The following is a 21,174-nucleotide window of genomic DNA, read 5'->3' as shown; positions in this document are numbered from 1 at the left end:
TCAATGAGGTACATTTGCTTCTAGCCCTAGCCTATCTGCTTACCTAAAGACTTTGTTAAATCTGTCTTCATTTGATTTATAAAATAAACATTTGATGCTCATACCTGTTCATGTATACAAAACACATATACAAACACAGACACCCACATGCATACCTATATTCATATACACACACCCATATACATACATACACTAGGTATATATGTGTATATATACACATGGAGAGAGAGAGGAGAGGGAGGGAGGGATGGAGGGAGGCAGGAAGGGGATGAATATAGATATCACAGTTAGAAATTTTTATAGGAGCAGTTTACATAAATCTGTATCTAGTGGCGTGTGCATGTGTGTGTGTGTGTGTGTGTGTGTGCACTAAAGATACCTACTGGATTGTGTATTTTTCTTTGGATATCTGTGTTGTGTTTAGTGTGAGTTAGGGTTTGCAGCAGACATTGCAGTGTGGGTCTTTCTCTTAATCCCTTGTAGAGAAGTCCTAAGGCAGGAAGAGCAACCAAACACTGCATGAGGCTACCAGTTAAACCTGAGTCGAACAATGTAGCCACTTGTGAGAGACACTGGCGTTTCACAGGCAGGGAAGGCCCAGGCAATTCTGCCTCCCTAATGCTAGTCACACACGCTGGCTTTGCTTCCTCGCCTCTTGGTCTGTAAACTCCTGTACTGGAGTGTTTGAAGTACAAATGATTGAAAGTTGGTAGAATATCTAAATTCTATGAAGTCTAGAAGCCCTTGGAAAAGTTGTGGGATTGGCTTCTACCATAATTCATGAACATGTAAATAAACTGCAGTAATAAGTTATTTATTCCAGGCATTTTATTTAGTCCACAGCAACAGGTAGAGATACAAGATCACATAGATCATGGTGAGAAAATTAAACATTGTTTTAGTTGGACATCCAAAGACATGAATTTGGTTATATGTCTGCTATGTAAGAGTTTCTGACCAGAACCAATGAGGTTTTCTGTATTTTCTGAACACAATGAACTCCGACTTTACATTAGGAAGAGATTCCACCCTGATTGGTGCGCCAGCTAGATACCAAGTTTAGACGGCACGGAAGCGTAGTACCCCAGCCTCTGCCTAAACAAACACAACTTGGCAACTGGTTTTTTCTAGGTTCATTTATGCAAGTTGTAAAACAATCAGCAAACAGCAGCCCTCAAACCTCTCAAGGGCATTAAACACAGAGGGACAAACTGACGCGTGATTTCAAATGTGAAGTATGTATGTGACAAAGAAAAAATGTAGATCTTGGGCCTGTCCTGTCTCAGCAGAGCAGATGCCCTGGCAGGGTTGGTTTATGCAGTTTGCTGGCTACTGTGAGTCACCGACACTGGCAATTCTAGATCACAGGTGTGACCCGTCATGGGAGTGTGCTGTCCCGTGATGCCGTAGGCTGTGTTTGCATGGCATTTCTGGTTTTATTGGTTCCGTTCCCACAATCATAAGTGGACGAGATGGAAACAGACACGGGCGTGAATGTTTCTGGTGAAGATGAATGGTGTTAGGCATCTCAGACAGGAAGACTTCCCGAGCAAATGAGGCGTGAGTACACAGAGCATCACAAGCTGTGATGTGTGAGAGGATGGGCCCTCAAATCTCAGAGAACCTGGACTCAGGCGGCCTTCCCACTGCCTTTCACTTCCTGCACGCAATGCCGTGTTACTATGTGAGTTTACTCCTTCCACAGTCTATTCCCTATTTACTTTTCATTACAGAGATATAATCAGTTATAAGGATAAGGCACTGTAATACCTACCTAATGTTAATAGCTTTTTAAGAAACCCTAAAATATAAACACATTAGTCCTAGAGGCTCTTAAGAACCTACTTCTTGTCTATTACACAAGTTTGAGTAAATATATTGTATTTAACTTGGATTTCCACATTGACACTTGAAGATTGGAACTTCCTGCCTAGGGGCTCAATTCTAGTCTTCAGAATTCTACCGTCTCAGCGATAGAGTGCCTGCTGGGTAAAGTTGGCTACCCCTGTGGATTCTGTATTTGGCATTGATTTTTGTGGTTATGGTATCCAGATGCTAAGCTGCATGTGGTGTGTGTGTGTGTGTGTGTGTGATCTTTTATGATGAAAGCAGCTTTCAAATGCTGCCCGAGTTTGAGTAGAGAGAGATGACTCCTCCCCACCCTCATGGAGGGGACTGGCAGGGTCTAATGGCCACAGGAAGGAGTGCGAGGAAGTGTGGCTTTAACGAGAGCGGATCACCAAATTCATACACACACAAAAATCATGGGGAACACATATTTGGCAAAGCGCTATTCTCGGCTCCCCAGCAATGAAGTCTTCTGTTTGTTCTTTCTGGCAGTACGATAAACATGTGTGTCGTAGTTGGGGCAACCTTGGAGAGAGTTGCTGCAGCTGCCCAGGTGTGTCCTATAGCACAGCAAAGATCCCCAGCATCAGGACGAGGTGATAAAGAACACCTGTGAAGCAGAGGGGACAGAGACAGCACTGAGAAACAGCTGTGTGAGGCCAAGGAGCATTCAGCCAGAGTTAATGTAACGGGGCTGCTGTACAGCTTCCAAATTTTACACACAGTCATTCCTGCTCATCCCCTGGGACTTGCATGCTCCACTTCTATCAACATGGAGGCCCTAACACATAAGCCTAGGTTCTGGACCTCTGGAAAACAGACATCTGACTTGGACTGCACAGTGCTGGCACACGCCTTTCCCTGTAGGATGCTCTCTGGAGCACTTCCCTTTAGAACGAGAAGTGGACATCGAAATCAGTTTATATGATTTTCTTATACTGACTAATTGATTCCAATCTGGAAGTCAGCAAATCAGTGCAACAGCCCCACCCCCCTCTATGTCCTTGTCACCTTTCCACTGAGACCCTGGCTGCAGCTGAAATGGCTCTTCCTCTCAGAAGCTTCTCCAGCTGCTTGCTATGTCGCTTTTCCCAGCCTTCACCCCATGACCTTGTCTCGTCCACTGTATCGTTTAATGCTGAAGTATAATTAATTCATAGCATACCACGTATGCCAGGGACAATCATAGCCCAGTTCCCAGAGCAAAGCTGAGTAAGGAGGCTGAGACTCTTTCTTATCCAAGTTGCTCTGTTAATGAACCACAGAGTCAAAGCAGGGACTCAAATATTTGCTAATGAGAAGACAATCTGATTCAAAATTATGTTCTCCAAGTGCAGGAACCTTAGGAAAGCCACTTGGTGATGGCTTTGTTCAAGGGGTTCTGTGGCCTCTGATGGTTCTCCATCCATTTGAAACAGCTTGTCTCTTGGGTCACCGGCTGGTTGGCGTGAGACCTCTTACCTCTGTCCCCATCTGCCCCACTCAGGTGTACTCTAAGATGTATATTTTCGATGACAGATTTTGCTGGGGCCATAGAAAACATCCCTAACAGTGCAACCACTCCCAAACCATTGCCCCATGACACGAGAGTGCCTCTTCTCCTTACCTGAGAAGTCACAGAGGCTGGAGAGTCCTCTGCCTGGAGTAAGCAAAGAGAGAGAACACAGGCTGAAGAAAGCCATGGAAGGAGTATCAGGACTGCTTCTGAGCCACAAACCTGGCCACGTCCAACCCCCACTAAATCAGAGGAAGTATACTGAGGTTTTGGTTTTTGTTTGTTTGTTTGTTTTGTTTTGGAGACAGGGTTTCCTCTATGAAAGGGTCCTGGCTGTCCTAAAACTCACTTTGTAAACCAGGTTGGCCTCGAACCTACAGAGATCCACCCACCTCTACCTCCCAAGTGCTGCATACTGAGGTTGACAAAGGCTTCCTCTCACGGCATTGCCGCTTTGGCTGTCTAAAGCAGGGGCCACTGAATATTTTGGAAAGTACAAGATATTAAATATTTTTAGCTTTGCAGGGGGTTGTGAAGTATTTTCTTTCTTTATACCTTCGGTCAGTCTTACTGTGTATCCCAGATGGGTCACAGATTCACTATCCTCCTGCCTCAGTCTCCTGAGGACTGAGGTTACAGGTGTGCACCACTACACCAAGCATGGCCTTATTGCATTGTCTTTGTGTGAATGTACTGTAGACAATGCCATCTGTGTTCTAATAAAACTTTATAAACACTGAGCTTTTAATTTTATTGAATTTTTATGCACCACGTTTTTCTTTTCTTTTTAATTTTTGGGACTGCATGAAAGTGTGCCAAACCTGTTTTATTTGTAGGCCTCATGAAAACCAAGAGGATGTCTGGGGACTTGGCCCTGGTCTGTGTTTTGGCGTTTATGCTTTGAGGGACAACTCCAAAGTCTGGCTCACCCTCTGCTCACAGCATCCTCCAGGTCACAGTGACATTTTCCAGTCTGTAAGGCCTATACTGGGTCAGTTCCTGTGGCTACATACTCCTGCATCACCCTACCCATCCCCCATCCCTCAACATTCCCCCACCCCTCAGTGTGTACCATCCCTCTCCTGGCTAGAAGGTAAACTCTGTGAGTCTTGTTCATTTCTGGAACTTGTGTCCAGGCCAGGTTTGGGCAGTGAAGGCTCGCTGACATTCCCAGGACACCTGCATTCCCATTCCTGTCGTTCATGGCATGACCAGTTTGGAAGCTCACGTCAGTACTTCCTAATTTCTTAGGAACATTTGGATTTGGGTCCCCAAAAGGCCTTCTGGGTAGCCAACAAACCTCACCTCCTTGGGCCCACGCCACTCGAGGAGCAGGTGAGTGTTGTGTCCACAGGCACGCCTGGTTTGACAATTCAATCAAAATGCTCAAACCTGCCGTGCGTGTGGTCACAGCCCAGAGTGCACACGACTATGGGGGAATCAGCTTACTCCGCAAGGACAGCTCCACCACCAGGACACCCCCTGTCTGCTCACGCATCATCCGCTTCCGTTTGTCGCAGTTCTGAAGACCGGGAGGAGAAATGAACAAAGGAAACAAGAGACAAACCAGAAAGCAAAGTGAAAGTTCATGGACCGCCAAGTCCCCACCCACTCACTACTTACATAAAGTGTACAAACGCACGCACGCACCCACCCACGCACGCACCCACGCACGCAGCTAGCGTCCATTGACTCTCCAGGCTGGGTAATCCCCGCTGGACTAGGTCATCCTTATTCCAGCAGAGGAGGGCGCTGCACATTTTAATAGGAAACAAGACTTGACTTTTCCTTAACTCAGTGATAGGAGAAGAGGACACTCACAATGTGTTTTGCTTCCTTTCCTTCTGTTAAAACTGCAACTCTGCTGCTGTCCTTTGATCAAGTACTAACCGGTTCTCCTCCACCCCCCAGCCCTCAGCCCCTGGCTCTATTTTCTTTTCCTCCCTGTGTTCAGAAGCAACTGTTTTCTAGTCACAGGAGTGGATGGAAGGAGAGATCCAACCTCCTTTCTGCTGTTTGCTCCAGGCCATGTGGGCTGGCAGTCTCTTTAGACGCTCGGGCCTCTGTCTACATGGAGGACGGGATTGTTCGGCGCTCAGCACTTTTAAGTTCCCGAGGAGGTGTTCTTCACTCTGCAAATCCCGGAGCCGCAGGGCACTGGCCCTTCCGCCCACTGTGCTGTCCGCACTGACCTAGATTTTCAGCATTTCTCTGAAGACAGTCCAGTCGAAACTGCAATCGCCCACCTTTAGAGTTCTGTCTAGATCATGGATTCCTTGACACTTTTAACTTTTTCAAAGACTTTTCATGCATATTGCTACCTTCATTTTTATCTTACATTGCTCTCTGAGAAGGGAACAGCCATCAGAACAGAGCACCTCTATTCCAAGATGATGAATCCAGCCATACATACCAAACTGGTAAGTTTTGGTAGCAAAGTAGACAGGCCCAGACCTTCTGCCTCTGCACCCAGGCCCCACCTCTCCCAGGTCAATCCAGCTTCTCCAATCCCAGCCCCTTGGGGTCATATCTTCCTTCCAGAGCCAGGACCCTCACCACTGGGCAGGAGAGCTTCTCGCTGTCACAGATGAATGTCTCACAGTGTAACCAAACCTTGGAGAGTTTGGGGATGTTCTGGAACCGGAAGGCATTGAATTGGAAAGTTGCCCTGTGGTCCTTGCCGTTTTCATGCACGAAGACAGTTTCATCAGTGGGGCAGCTGGTGTGCACAGGAGAAGGGAGAATGAAACAATGACACATCACACCAGAGACTGCCAGAAAGGCTCCAAGGCAACATTTCACACAGCTCTCTGGTAAACCTGGGCACAGCTGCTTGTCCTTCCAAAGAACTCTGATCCCTGAGTGAGAGGTCAAATTGAAGGGCTATGGGGGGTAGACCTGATTATCTCAAATTCTAAAATAGGGGGTGACTTATGAGAACCCATACATCTGGTAGGTTGAACCCCTGTCCTAAAGAAGTGACATCTCCAAGAGATAAAGCCCTCTGTAAGACCTCAGAGTAACACAAGGTAAGGACCACCATGATGGATGGGAGTGGTGGGTTTCCTGTTGCCATAGACACCCAAACTCAAGTCACACCCACTTTTTAGCTCTGTGTGTGCTCTTAGGTTTTGCCTGAAAGTGGAAAAATGAATATGTTCAATTAATTGTCGATATATTATATAATAACCATTATTAAAACATGGTCATATTATCCACATATTATCTAAATAATGGGGAGAAAAAATGTTTGCTGAGACAGAACTGACTGAAAATATCATCTGAGAATTCTCTCTGAGGATCATGAGTGAGAAACAAAGGTTGTACCTTCTGATCTGGGCCAAGGGTCAGAGCTATTTCTGTTTGTTGTGGCCTTGGCATTGATGAGGTTGTGAGAATTTTCCAGCTTATGATATGAGGATCTAGCGGGATTGTTTGGTCAATAAACCTGAGATCCTTATCTGAACTCAAGATGTGGAGCCTTAAAATAGCTCTTTGTAGCCAGAGTGCCCTAGGCTGGTGTCAGCCAATGGAAAGTAACGTAAGAGGAGCTTTGTGGTGGGGGAAGGGATGGTAAAGAATGGGCGAGCCTAGATGTCTTGGCGCCACCATCTCTTGGCACAGGTTGTGGCACCTGCCTCTCAGTGACAGCTCACTCTGGTTGGTTGGATGGTGGCAGCCTGCTAGGAGGTCTCCCCCTCACCTTGAGCGAGTTCCCTGCCCTACATGGAATCACCCCTTGAGGGGAGTGTGCTGCTGCTGTTGTGTTCATGTGTACAGGGAAATACCCGATAATATCATATAGATAGACATGTGTCTGTCTGTCTGTCTATCTATCTATCTATCTATCTATCTATCTATCTATCTATCTATCTATCTACATATATAGATGTATCTCCATACTTTAATATCACTAAGGACTCTTGAAACTGGAGCTCTACCCAAAGGATCTAGTATGAACAGAAAGTTTCCTCCCAAGCTATTCCAAGCCATAGCAGAAGAGACCAGCGCACACTGGACCCACCACTCTGCGCTGAGTCCAGAAAGTAGACTTACCCCTTGTTGATCAGCTGCCACTGCAAGGGGTACATGAAGTCAGCCGAGGGGGTGGCCCAGCAGCTGTTCAGGACTACTTTAAACCTGGAAATTAAATAGGGAGGTGTCACTAACCAGTCTTGTGTATACAAACATCAGAAGACTAGAATCTGTTAGTCTTTTTTTTTCTTTGTCCTTAAAAATACACAGTGTATAAAGGGACTTACCGAGTGCTTAGCCCTTTGGCTTCTACTCCTGCGAACAGGTCTGAACCGATTTCGGATGTTTCCAGAATGAAAGGAGCTTCTTTCTTGGTGGAAAACTTGGCGTTCTTGGGAAGGAAATGGGAACACTAGGCACTGTGACCTCTCAGAACGAACAGTCAGTCTGGCGGGAGCAGACACTTTGGGGAAGGGTTAGAGATGGAAGCCACCAGCCCAAAACAAAGCACATGAGATTATAGAGAGACTCGAGAGCCAGAGAAACTGTACCTCTGCGGACACAGATGCCATCTTAGATGGGGTAAGGACATTTGCTGGTCATGGTTTGACACACATTGTCTCAGTGATGCCAACAAAACCGACTGATGGGAAAATAGTGCAATCCAAGGACAGCAAGCCACAGCTTCACAAACACTCAGGGCAAGAACAGCTGAATGCTTACAGCCCCTCACGGTCCCTGTTCCCTGCGTTCCGAGCAAATGCTCGCCTGAGTTCTAAACAGTGCGATTGTCCACAGACATAAGCCAATGGTTGCCTGCAATGTAGTTAGGTATTGTTCTACATATTTGGGTAGTTTCTATGTCAAGATACTTTGCTTTGAGATATAATATTTGCTTGACAGAAGCAAGATCTATCTCCAAATGATTCGATGTTCTAGCAGAAGAGAAAGGCAATAGAAAAGAAGTAAATTACACAGTATATTAGACTGGAATATAGTCAGTAATATTGGAAGCCACAAAAATAGCAAAATGGACTGGGAACATAAGGAAGGGTAAGCTGCATTCAGTGTGTGTGTGTGTGTGTGTGTGTGTGTGTGTGTGTGTTCATATGAATGTTTGTGTGGGTGTGGGTACAGAGTGCATAAAGGTATGAGTGTAGAAGTCAGAGGTCAGCCTCTGGTTTCTTTCCTCAGGCACTATCTATCTTGAGTTTAAGAAAGGGTCTCTCGCCGGGCGGTGGTGGCGCACGCCTTTAATCCCAGCACTCAGGAGGCAGAGGCAGGCAGATCTCTGGGAGTTCGAGGCCAGCCTGGTCTACAAGAGCTAGTTTCGGGACAGGCACCAAAGCTACAGAGAAACCCTGTCTTGAAAAACAAACAAAAAAACAAAAAACAAAAAAAAGAAAGGGTCTCTCACTGGCCCAGAACTGACTAGCCGATGAGCCACAGGGATCACCTGTCTCTGCCTGCCCACACTGGGATTTCAAGTGCCATGGAGCTCAGCTTGGTTTTTCAAATGCAGGCTCTGGAGATTGCACTGAGATCCTCAGCAAGTGCTTTGCCAGTGGGTCCATCTCCCCAACCCCATGTTACATGTTTGAGGAGGGCCGTCAGGGACGCCTCCTTGAGGAGGCAGCATTTGAGCAAGGAGTAGGGATGGGATTACAAGGCTGTGAGGTTTGTCAAGGAGGGTGTACCAAAGGGTTACTGCCATGACAGGCTCAGGAGTGTCAGGATCTGCTCCTAAACATCGTCTTCAGATAATGCTGGGTGAGTTAGTAGGAATTACAGCTGTGACTGACCTCCTCAACGGAGGCTCCTTCTCCAATCTGTGAGTCTCCTGTTCAATTTGCCTGAATAAGAATCTGGACTACTGGCTGGCATTAGTCATGGGCGACGGGGCATTGGCCAGATAGGCTAAGATCGCAGGATAATCCTGGCCCCTACGGGCTAACTTTAGACCCATTTCTTTAGTCCTGTGAGATGAGGATAGCCTTGTGACATTGTAGCATAGAAACATAAAAGCTTAGACTAGGGTCTTTCAAAACCTGAATTTATGAGCTTAGACACTTGCAACTTGGTAGGCAGCAGCAGACAGAACTGACATCTGGTCAATGTGGACTTGGCCTCCTATGGGTTCAACACTAGAGACTTTGTGAGGGGGCCCCAAATCCTCTTTTAGGATAACTCACATTATTCTACGGGAGTGGGTCCAGCCGAGGCTCCCACAATAAGCCACCTAGAAGCTGGCTCCACTCTTTTCATTCGTCAGGTCTGCACCACGTTACTGGCTGCCACAATTGAGCAATAATGGTCTCAGGCATAAGTGATTTCCTTGCATAGCGTACGGCTAAAAGTAATACCTTTTCAGTAGTTTTTAAAGTGTTTTTGGTATTGTCTAAAAATGTATGAGATTTCAGGGGACATTTCCAAACATGGCAACTAACTTGGGAATGGCATTAGTCCCCAGGTCTCCAGAGACACCTCTGTGGAGTCTTTCTCCTGGAGATCAGCTGGTAGAGTGTGATATCGCTGCTGAGGGAGCCGTTGTCCGGTTCTGCAGCAAAGCGAAGAGCAGAAGCTGCCATCTTCGTTTCTGATAACTACAATAATGATTAGCATGATTCTTCCTTTCCTTCTTCCCTCCTCACTCTCCCTTCCATTCTTCCTTCCTTTTTGGGTCTTTTTATACTACTCTGACTAGCCTGAAACTCACTGTGTAGACCAGGCTGCCCTCTAGTTCCCGGCATCCCTGTTTCTCCCTCTCGTGCTGGGATTACAAATAAGAGCCATCACGTCTGGCAACCCCTCCTTTATTTATAACATGAAAATCAGAGACTTGTCTTCAGATAGCTTTACTGTGGTAACCTATTTATATGCCAGGGATGTTTATCTTGACATTCCTAAAAACAAAAAGATGACAAAGACTACTTTTTTGTCCTATAGGATGGACAAGTCTGCTGAGAAACTGTGTTCCAGCATTCCTTCCCTTGACCAAAGGTTGACTCACAACTAGCTAGTCACCCAATTTAAATCCTTAACTGAGGTAGGCCTCACTGAGCAGAAGTTCATATGGGGAAATCTAATTGCTTTTGTTCATAGGTGAGACACCAACCTAGAGTGAATACTTTAGGACATAGTCCTAGAGTTTTCCAGAACCTAGATGGTCACCTGTGGCCTACTATGTCTCGTACAGACTCAGCAGAGGACTGGAATCCAACACTTCAACTCTGGTCTCACTTTGTAGAGGGCACTGCCAGCTGGCGTGGGCTGGAAGGGAAGTGACCAGGATGGCAGCAAACCAGTGAAAAGATGTCTTGTTTAGAGAAGACAGGGGCCTTTGGAGAGCTGTGACCAATGCAATTCCACAGAATTACTTCAGCAGTCAGAACCAGTACAAATAGGAGTTCAGGGGTCAGATTTTACCTGATAATCTCAAACACAAGGCCAGCTCACCCTGGCCGCCCTCAGCAATGGAAGCTCTGTGGGCTTCAGGTGGGAAATCAAGGGTGGTTTCTATGGTTTATTCTGATTCTGGAAGGATCCTTAGTCTTTGTTTGCCTTTGTCCACCACAAGCCTTTTCGTTTCTTTTTGTATCACCATTAAGAAGAATGGGCAGTACTGGTTTGATGCTAAGACATTAAACTACTCTCACACCAACATTGATAGTCATTTTTATAAAGGCAACAATTGTCAGAATGCTCCGAGCATCCATGTTAAATGGGGCCAGAGTCTCTACTCACGAGAACAACTGGCTTCCTGGGTACTTACCAAGTCCACACGCCATACTTACACAGAGTTTCACCGAGTCTCCTAAAATCTAAAGGATCCATGTCACTAAGTTCTTAGTTTATGGCTGCAGAGAGGGAGGTGCAAGGAGACTCCCTAACTTTTCCAAAGTCGTCTAACTAGTAAATAGCAAACCAGGCTTTGTAGCATGGCCCATTTTCTTTTGAACCCACAGTCCCAGGCTTTATCTGTAAACCGACAACCTTCCTTTGTCTTCAAATGAGAGTCATAACTTTGCCTGGGAATATCAACTATGGGTCCTTGGCCAAAGCGAGCAGGAAGGGATGGAGAGAGAAGAGAGGACTTATGCAGAACAGGAGGATTGTATCTGGGCCCAGGCTCTGGATTTCCGAGAAGCCTAAGCCATTAGCAGTGTGTTGGTTCCTTTGTGCTATGAAGGGCATGGCTCTGTTTCTGGTAATCGGATGGAAATATATGCAAGGGGGCAGCTGTTGCTTTAGAAACACCCAAGAATGCCCTCAAAGTGGGGGAAAAAAAACATGGTTAGGCATAGGGAACTGAGCCCACAGCAGAATCTAAACCAGAACAAAAGTGTCTGGACAGCGGAAGCTGCTCTTTGCTAAAGTCCATTCGTTCTGGAGGGACTTTGACAGGGGGGTTTGGGGGACACCTTGGCTTCATATCTAGATAGTTCTGGAAGTAATTTGTCCATCTATTTCTGCATCTCTGGGGATGGCTGGTGAAGATGGATTGGTTGACTGAGGGAATATGTTCCTTCTACTTCTGAGGTTATGTCTATGTCTGAAACTCCACCCTGTGTGGTTGATGGTGAGAGATGAGTTTAAAAACCTTGACCTCTATCGCCAACTATTGTAAACTTCATAGGATCAAATCTCCAGCCTATCCCATTAGAATACCAACTACTAGCTTCTAGGCAGGCCTTCATAGTAAAGACTGTAGTCCCATGTGGGAAGCCATTCACAGCCATTCCATCACCCCTGCTGGTTTACGGTGCATTGATCCCTGGGCACTGACAAGGTATTTCTGTCTCTGCATCAGCCACTGATGATATGAATCCAGGGCTAGTCTGGATTTTAAGGAATCTTGAAGCATATACATCTTAGAGATCCTTCTTTAACAATAATCTTAAAAAAGATTTAAAAATTAAACCCTGCCTTACACAAGGGCTTTGTGGGTAAAGGGCCATGGGGTTCTCTCTCCCTCTCACCCTTTGTGGACAGCACCTCAGCTGGGGACTTTCTGTTCTCACCAGAGGCTTCAACAAGGCCCCTGTGTGGTCTTGGGCAAACACCTTCCTTCTTTTGGATTTCATGTCCTCATCCGCAAGGCAGATTAGGCTGTTTAGGATCCTCCCAGAACTCACCCATGAGCTCAGGGGCTAAAAGCTGCAGGGGCATAGGTGAAGAATGTTCAGTGTTTGACAGGTTTCAGACGGGGCGGTGTTTGCTCTTGGAAATGAAACGGGTCAGATGAGCTGCCCTCTAAGGACACTTCCAACGCTCGACACAAACGTTTGTGTCTCTGCCTGTGTCTTCCTCTAGCCAGCCGGGCCAGCGTGCCCTCTGTGTGCCTGTGTCCTCAGAGGCTGCAGCTTGAGAACAAAGCGCCTTCTCTACTGGGAGCGTAGCTGGGCTAAGGGCCAGTGCATATTTAGTTTCTCTGCAGCACTTAATTTTGAGAGAGGCCAGAGTGTGCCTTTAACTTTCCACGTCAATACAGGCAGCAGATCCAATAAGAACAGCCAGGGGATCTTACTGGAAGGCTTATGGGGTGGAAGAACTAAACAGTGGAGGCTAGCCCTAAGCCTTGTTTTTAGCTCTGGCCTGGTCAGGGAGTGCAATGCTCTTGGCTAATGTTTTTGAGATCCTAATGGCAAATAAATCTCTGGAGAGGAAAGAGATACTAATCTTGCTTAAGAGTCAGACGTGTGTTCTATTGTCTGTCCAGTGACCCTGCCTTCATTTTGGTACCAGTGAAGTGGGGAGGCCAGCCACATCTGTGCCATTTAGCCATCTATTGGCCTGTAAAGTGGACCTTCCATTGCCCCGAGCTTTAAAGTCAAGCTAAGGCCATATGCTACCATCGGAGTTCCGGAATAGGGCTCTGCCGCCATCGCAGTTCCCGAATGGGGCTCTGCCACCATCGGAGTTCTGGAATGGGGCTCTGCTGCCACCGGAGTCCCTAATGGGGCTCTGCCCGGACCCGGAAGAGAGTGACTTCCGTGGAAGGAAGTTCCTTGAGGAAAGACAACCTGGACTTACAGTGTAGAAGTTGAGGGACAACTGGCTTTCAAATGTGCCCATGCTCCCATTCTTGACATGAACAGTGGCCACTCTGAAAAGGGGAGAGAATTTTGCATAAGGACTGAAACATGCCTGATTGACAGGGACTGTAGCATCCTCACTGTGGCCGGCCCTCCACCCCCAGTGCGGCTTACCTCTGGTCAAAAGCAGCCTGGTTCACCAGGTAGGTTGCATGGTAGGTGCAGGAGAAGGAGTAGTTGACAGGCTGGTTCTTCACAACCACTGTGCTGTCGTTGGACACGATGTGGCTGTAGAAGTGGTAGATGGGGGGCTTGTACTGGAGGAAGGAAGAAGGCAGTTAGGGTGCACACTGTCCTCCCGATGGGACTGAGGACTCTGGGAAAAGTGGTTGGAGATGACTTAGGAAAAGGCTGGGCATTAGTGGCACGTGCCTGTCATCCTGGCACTTGGGAGGTGGAGGTTGGATGGTGAGGGGTTCCAGGCAAGCTTCAGCTATATAGTGAGTTTCAAACCAAGAATAATGTTGAAGAATAAAACAAAACAAAGCAAAAAAAAAATCAAAACAAGGGGACAGAAATGTTTATCAGGAACAGTAGAACCCGTTCTTTGTGGCAAAATTATTTGCAGAATTCTGGAATCCCTTCACTGAGATCGATAGTATATATGTAGGGAAAGTCCTACTGGGCTTCTGATGGACTGGATCAGAGTCTCTGCTCCCAGCCTCAACATTTTATCCCTTTGTCCATTGTCCCATAGATGTCGTTGTTCATCCTCCACTCTAGATCGTAAGTCTGTAGTGAAAACATCTATTAACCAGAAAACACCACTTATAAAATTCTTCCTTCTGTCAAGATTGTCTCAAAACTCAACAACATTAGAATGGTGAGCACCTGTCTTTAAAGGAAATGGCCTGAAACATGGAGATGTTCTCCATTCAGGTCGCCAGGATGCACTCACGGATGTGACGCTGTGCTCACCTTGCTCATGGGTCTTCCCATCACATCTGAATCCTTCTGCATTCCAGGAAGAAGAGTTGGCTTTTTCGTTCTGAGGTTTACAAGCACATGCCTTTCTGGTAGTCAGGGTAGAAGGAATTCTGGCCCGTGGTGTCAGGGACCATGTTCTTGTTACTTCTGTGGCTGAGAACTGATACTAAGGGGGAGGCCTCAGATTTTTCCCATCGAGAGGCTGTGGTTCCTTGTGATCCCCTGGTCCCCTGCCATGGACGCTTCACCCTGCTTATGATCCCATCTGTGCTTTCCCGATGCACTTAACTGCCACTTCCAATTCGTGGGGGAAGGATGGCTGTGGAGGCCCAGAGAAGTGGTCAGAGAGTCTGAGCCTATTATTGCTCCTACAAGGTCAAACAACAGGAAGTTTGGTCCAAGGTGAAGTTGCTGATATCTTGCCTAGATAACAGATGTCTGACCTAAGATGTAGTTACTGGGTGTTTTGAATATTAAGGAAGTAATCACTCTTGTTTGTTTCTTGTATTACCATTAAAAAAAAGTCCCTTTGTCCTCCCCTTTGGTGTGGGGTATAAAAGGGCTATGGAAAAATAGACTTGGGGCGGGTTCAGTAGTCACTGGAATGCCCTTCCAGCTCTATCTCCAGTTTCTTGTCTATTTTTTTCTGTATTCCACATGCTCCTTCTCAAGAGTGTCTGGACAATTCGGCTGGATGGAGACAGATGGATGACCTACTGATTCGGGCATCCAACTCGGGGACCAACGTGCCCAATTTAAGTGAGAAATGCAGTTTGTTCCAGCCCAGAGGGAAGCTTTGCTGCTCTCCACATGCCCCGTGAGCTAGGAGAATAGAAGTCAAGTTCAAAGAGCCATCTAGGGCTGTGGAGGTGGCTCAGTGGGGAAAACGCTTGCTGCATAGACACAAAGACCTGAGTTCAGATCTCTAACACAGTTATAAAATACTGGGCATGGGGGGTGGGTGGTCAGACATGTGCTTGCAATCGCAGCACTGGGGAATGGAGAAGGGAGCTCTCAGGATCTCGCTGACCAGCCAGTCTCACTGAATCAGCAAGAGACCCATTTCAAGAGAGAAGGAGTGCATGGCTGAAGAAGACACAAGATTAATGTGACATCTGCACATCTGTACACGGGCACAAACAGCAGCACAAGAGAAGAGTTTAATCTGAACAACAGGACTGACTTTTAAAAGGAATTTGGAGCATTGAGAATCCTCTTAAGAACAGCACCAAACATCTTGCTCTTGTATCTCATTAAATTCACTTAAGCCCCTCTGCCTTGGGTGGGCTTAGCCTTACCTCTGACTGAGTGCCGCAGTAGGACTTGTTCTTGGGAGATAGGTCTGGGATGACGAACTGGTAGTAGCCCCCTTCATGGACCCCGTTGTAACACACCCCCCCGAGTGCCAGCTGGTGTACTTCCCATCCATAGGGGCACTCGGGGATTTTAGCAATGATGGTTTTGGGGTAACAAAACACAAGGATGACATCTGGAGGAGCACACACATGGTTTGAACTAGACATGGTCAGCAAACGTCATGCAGAGGCAGTTAAAACCGTGTTCTCGCTGTTCACCAGCTGTGCTGGGTTTCCCCAAACCAGCCACTGAAATGCTTCTTTCCTAATTTATACCACATATGATAACATCACTATTTAGTATCTATTTAATTGGATTCATTTTTAAAAACTGTCATTTTATTTTAGAGCCAATGATCAATGATTCTTTTTCTCCTTCCTTATTCCCTCCCTCCCTCCTTCCCTTCTTCTCTCTCTTCCTTCCTCACTCCCTCCTTCCTTCCCTCCCTCCTGTCCTTCCTTCTTTTCTTTCTTTTCAGCAATACCGGGTATCAAACACAGGGCCTCATGTTTGCCAGACAAGAGCTTTACTACCAAGCCATAGCCCCAGCCCTAACACTTTTACTTCAGAAAAACCTGGGAAAACACAGACTGCTACATATATTCCCATGAAAATGAGATTTCTTATAATTTAAAATGTCCACTGCCTCGTTTCATGCTCAATGTTACAAAACATTGTTTGAAGACTCAGACGGCATGAGTTGAATAGTCGAACACATAAAGTGGACCCATCACATAAAAGATGATGGAAACATTCTCTAATTTGTAAAACAAAAATTGGTTCATTCTGTACGTCTTTGCTTCCTGTGGGGAAAGGTCTGATTGGCCCTGGGGCTTCTGTGCCTCCGCCCGGTGATGTTTTACACTTTCCTAACTAAGCTGTCCTGGAGCTCAATCACAGCGAGGTGGCGACGAGAGGCTCCCTGTCTGGGATAGCAGTGTGGCACTGGGGTACCTGCTTTATTTGGAATGCATGATTTTGCTGAGGCTTCTGCAAAGAGTGTCAACAGGATGAAGGCCCGCACCACCATTGCGTCTCAGGGGCTGATGTCTGCCAGGTGACCGTACCAACTGCCCGAGTGCTCACGTTCTCTCCAGGCCCCAGGTCTCGATTGTTCTGCATCAGAAATATGAACAGAAAGTTAAAGTCAAGGGTAAGAACAAATTATCACTCAATCTTGTGGGGGAGTTTCCAAGGGAGATCACTGATGCTGTCCCTGGCTCGTACCACTGGGAAGGCTAATGCCACAGACGGTTGCTCAAGTTCCTGCCCTTCTCATTCTCTCTGGAGTGTCGGTGCTGCCTTCCGGATGCTCCCCAAATCTCCAGCCCCTGTCCTACTTCCCCCTTATATATCCAGAGGGTGTAAAAGAAACCAAGTCGAGATAAGTCACAATGAGCACACATTATCCAATGTAGGGTGAATAAAGGGGAACTTGGGACAATAATCCCGCAGCAGCTCAGTTACCTCCTGCATCTCATTTCTTCTCTTTTGCAGAGGTAGAAATCCCACCCCACCCATCCCTTTTACTGCTGAAACCAGGGAATCTAGAGGTTTTATTTTTTTTCTTGTGCAAAAAATCAGAGTAAAAAACAAACAAACAACCCTCTGATGGAGACAAACACTTTCTGTACTGTTTCAGGTAGAAATTTATTCATTTGCATTTTTTCTCACTCTATTTCTTGCTATCTTATTTTTACATAGGAGAATGAAATTTTGAATCTAAAAGGATTCTAGTCTGGCATAATTACATCTTGGAGTCAAACAAAACATAAGTTGTGTTAGTGTTAAAAGAAGGTGATTTTTCTCTACCGTTTCTTGATGTCTATAGCTTCATCCTGAAATACAACTTTAAACTGCAAAGCCTTTAGGCTTCCAAGCTTTATTAGTCTCCTGGAACAGTGACCTTGAAAAGGGAATTTTGAGAGACTCTCCTACAAATCCATCTTTAACTCAGCACTGGGGATGCTGCTCTGGTGGGTGTTCAGACACATCCTGGGAGTACAGGTGATTTCATGTTTCAGTGATATCCGGTTGCACTTAACAGTCTGAAGAGGAGTACTATAATAGTGTTGTCTTAGGATAGCGTCTAAGGATTATGGAAAGAGCTCCATGGAAAGCCATTAAAAATTCCTGGGACTCAGCTTCCTTCTCTGCAGAATGGAGGCCATCACCCTGTTCGTATTCCAGGGCTCTCGCCAAAGGAGCAGACAGGAGACACACACGTTCATGTGAAAAGCAAACTCCTAGTTGTACCGCTTTCTCTCAAAACAGTTGTGCGTTGTCTCGCTGTAGACTTCAGGTTCCTGCAACAGAAAGCGTGTCTGTATTAACAACACACAAGCAGTGGAGCTCATAGATATGAGCCCAGTGGGTGGAAGAGGGAGGAATGAGTTAAACTGTTTTAACACTGGAATGGATTTCAGTGCTGCCTGGAAACAGCAGCATTGCCTGCGCGTGCCAATGCTCACTCCTGAGCAAAAGGAAGCTGCTGGACGCCCGATTTCACATGTGTGAATTTTGAGCTGCTTTTCCCCAGGGCTTAGCATCCTTTCTCTATGTTTCTTCTTAGCTCCTTTTTGTTAAACACCAACGTTGCCCATGTGGTAAATTGCCAGGCTCTGCACTTGGCCCTGGCTGACACGGTAGCATAGAAGTTCCTTCCTTCCCTCTCTAGGAAATGGTGGGGAGAGGCATGCAGAGAGCAAGGTGAGTGTATGCTTGGAGTGTAGGGAGGGAAGACAGAAAGAGCTCCCGAGTGCTCGGTGAGGAAAGGAACCTTAGGAAAGCCAAGGCCCAGAAGCCCAAGGCAGCCTGGCTGCGTAGCATGGGCTAGGGTTTGGATAATGAGCCAGCGCTGACAGTTCAATCGCATCCTTCTGCTTGTGCTGGGACGCACGGCCCCATTGCAAGAGGATGCTGTTGTCTTCAAGAGTCACTTCTTTACAGCCAGCTCTGACCCAGCCAAGTCAGCAGTAGCTCCAGAATCTGGAGACAGCAGGTAGGCATGAGGTCGCTCACCGAGAGGGTGGAGGTGGAAAGGCTGCTTCCCTGTCTCTAGTGGAAAGGTAGGATGGAACCCGAGAAGATGCTGCATGGCAATAGGGTGAGGCTGAGCCATAGACAGCGCCTGGAGCCCAAAGACTTTGACCATTTATTGTCTGTATGTTTGTTATTGGGCAGGTGCTATATTCTGTGAGTCTAAATTTCTTTCTCTTTTGGAAGGGAATACTAACGTTTGTAATACAGTGTTATTCAGAATATTAAATGAGTAATTCTAATATTTATGTTACATACATAGACATTTACTCATTGAAGTCAAAGAACCCAGAGAGCCTTCTGTGCCTGTGTTAGGTTCTATTTGGGAAATGTGAAGTCGGCTCGTATGGGTCCCAGTATGGGGAAGACATTAGTTTTATCGATACCAGTTGTACCACAGGCCACTGTGAGTACCAGCTCTGGAATTAAACCTCACGGCTCTGTCAGATTTCCAATGATGTGATCTTGGGCAAGCAACTTGACCTCTTTAAACTTTTGGTTTCAAATGTGTAAAATGAGGCTTCTCATCTCCCATTGCTGATCCAGGTACGTAAAAAAAAACAAAATCCATAGAAATTGCTTAGCATGGCGTGTGGCATGGACTCGGCATGAGCAGTCAAGGATGGTATCGGCAGGAGGCTGGGACAGCAGGTCCCCAGTGTTCCCAGATGAACCCCGAGTGTTTCTATGGTAACAGCCATCTCTTTGGAAGCCCACCCTCACAAAAGAGCAGGTGCTTTTGATTTCTAGAAAGGTCTCATCAGGATAAAATTTGAGGACAGAGAAAGAGATCTCTCCCATGATTTCGGAGAATCAGCTAACAATCAGGTACACGATACTGCTTTCACGGGCCAAAGGAGTGGGCGGGGCAGTGATTCCACTTTTGCGGCAGCCTGGTCTCTAGATGTTTAATTTGCATAAGAGACAGAAGGGGACCAAATGAGCTTGGCCAAACAGCATTTGATACTGGCCTTGCTAAAAAGGCAGGAGGCATCTGTTTTCTGTGGTAATTACCATCCACTCTCAGGCCCAACTCAACCTTCCCCCACTTTTCAACACTCCTCCACCCCAGATGCCCCTGAAGTGAGAGGAGGAGCCCTGCAGATGGAATCCAAAAGAAGACCTCTGGCTCAGAGCATTGCCGGTTCTTCAAACAGGAAAAATGGGTTGGAATGTTTTACCAGTCCTAGGATTTTGAAAGAGCCCATCAAAGAGAGTTTTATGGAAGACTCGCCCGAAAGATGAGCTCATCTTTCCTGCATCTTTGTTTTATGAATTGCTAGGCAACAAAGGGTACCTTTTCTGTCTGGAGGTCCTGAGTGATTTGGGAGAGCCAGCCCAGGCACAAAAGGCATGCCTCACCAGTCAGCATTCTGAAATGAAATGGTCCAGAAGCGAGGAGCTGCAGCGGGGTCCTGCCGAGGTAGAGAAGGGGCTCGCAAGCCAAGACTAGTAAGCGTGCACTGGCATTTAAAAGCTGCTTTATTAGATTGGACTATTTTTTTTATAGAACACTGTTTTGAGTTCATGAAATATTGGGTTTGTTAAATGGACCCTGTTGTTCCTTGTAAGGTCTGGATCAAACCTTCTTCCACTTTGTGGGAGGCTGTTTGCCAATTTGCAGAGTGGGCGTTCCACTCTAGACTCCACTGGCTCTGGCCTCCCAGGAGTCCCCGGGAAAGTCCATAGAAAGTGCACTTAGGAATGGAACTGGACGATGAGGAAGGACCTTCTGCTGGTAGAGTATCATGGATTCAGAGTCAGAAACCCCTCCCCATCCCACACCTGACCTTGTTGCTCCTCGGGTGCACAGAGGCCTAAGTGTCTGTGGACGGAAGTGCCCAGGAGAAACTCACACCTGGAACTAGCCCCCAAGGCCGACTGAGTTTAAAACTGTGATTAGTCAGAACTGTGGTGCTCCCGGGTAAATTGTCTTGAGTTGTTAGTCCCTTAAGAGCCATGAATTACTAATCTGTGTGTGTGACTCAACAACCCTTTGACTGCTAAGTACAACTTTCAGAAGGTACAAGCAGATTCTGGCTTCTACCAGTGTAAAGGCTAAGAAGTCACCGGACAGCATCCAAGTCCTGCTGCACAGATTTTCCCCACTGGGTTATGGTCGGTCTGTCCAGTGCGACCACCCGTACACTTGAGGAGTGTCTTGATGGATAGCTTTCTTTGCTCTGCTACTATAAAACTGTCTGGACTGTTACCTCATTGGGACATCACATTTGGGGTACAAAGCAGAAGGAAAAATGTGAAGACTTGCACTCAATGACCACAGAGTCACAGCCCTGCTTCCCTCTCTTCTCAAACGCCCACAAGGTCCAGCTGGACTCTAGTCAAATGCGTACACAGAGCACACATTGCCATGCTTCCCTTTTGCGTCTATGCGAGGCATCACTAATCAAAACATTCTTTCCCTCTGGTCTCTAACAT

At 46.6% G+C, this 21,174-nt stretch overlaps 1 protein-coding gene across 1 annotated transcript; it reads right to left on the bottom strand.

Moving 5' to 3' along the window:
* Nucleotides 1–946: 946 nt before the first annotated feature.
* On the bottom strand, nucleotides 947–16,726 carry Tectb (tectorin beta). The gene is made up of 10 exons (XM_075975121.1): nucleotides 16,651–16,726; nucleotides 15,639–15,829; nucleotides 13,528–13,670; nucleotides 13,352–13,424; nucleotides 7,606–7,709; nucleotides 7,400–7,483; nucleotides 5,900–6,062; nucleotides 4,793–4,865; nucleotides 3,455–3,487; nucleotides 947–2,458 (listed from the first exon to the last, which is right to left on the bottom strand). Exons 1-10 carry the CDS (start codon nucleotides 16,724–16,726, stop codon nucleotides 2,409–2,411), a joined length of 990 nt encoding a protein of 329 aa, XP_075831236.1. The 3' UTR covers nucleotides 947–2,408.
* Between the last annotated feature and the right edge of the window lie 4,448 nt (nucleotides 16,727–21,174).

This window comes from Microtus pennsylvanicus, chromosome 5, assembly GCF_037038515.1.
Source record: "Microtus pennsylvanicus isolate mMicPen1 chromosome 5, mMicPen1.hap1, whole genome shotgun sequence".
Classification (NCBI taxonomy): domain Eukaryota; kingdom Metazoa; phylum Chordata; class Mammalia; order Rodentia; family Cricetidae; genus Microtus; species Microtus pennsylvanicus.
Note: the sequence above shows the minus strand (reverse complement) of the source record. Positions and strands in the feature narration are given on the sequence as shown.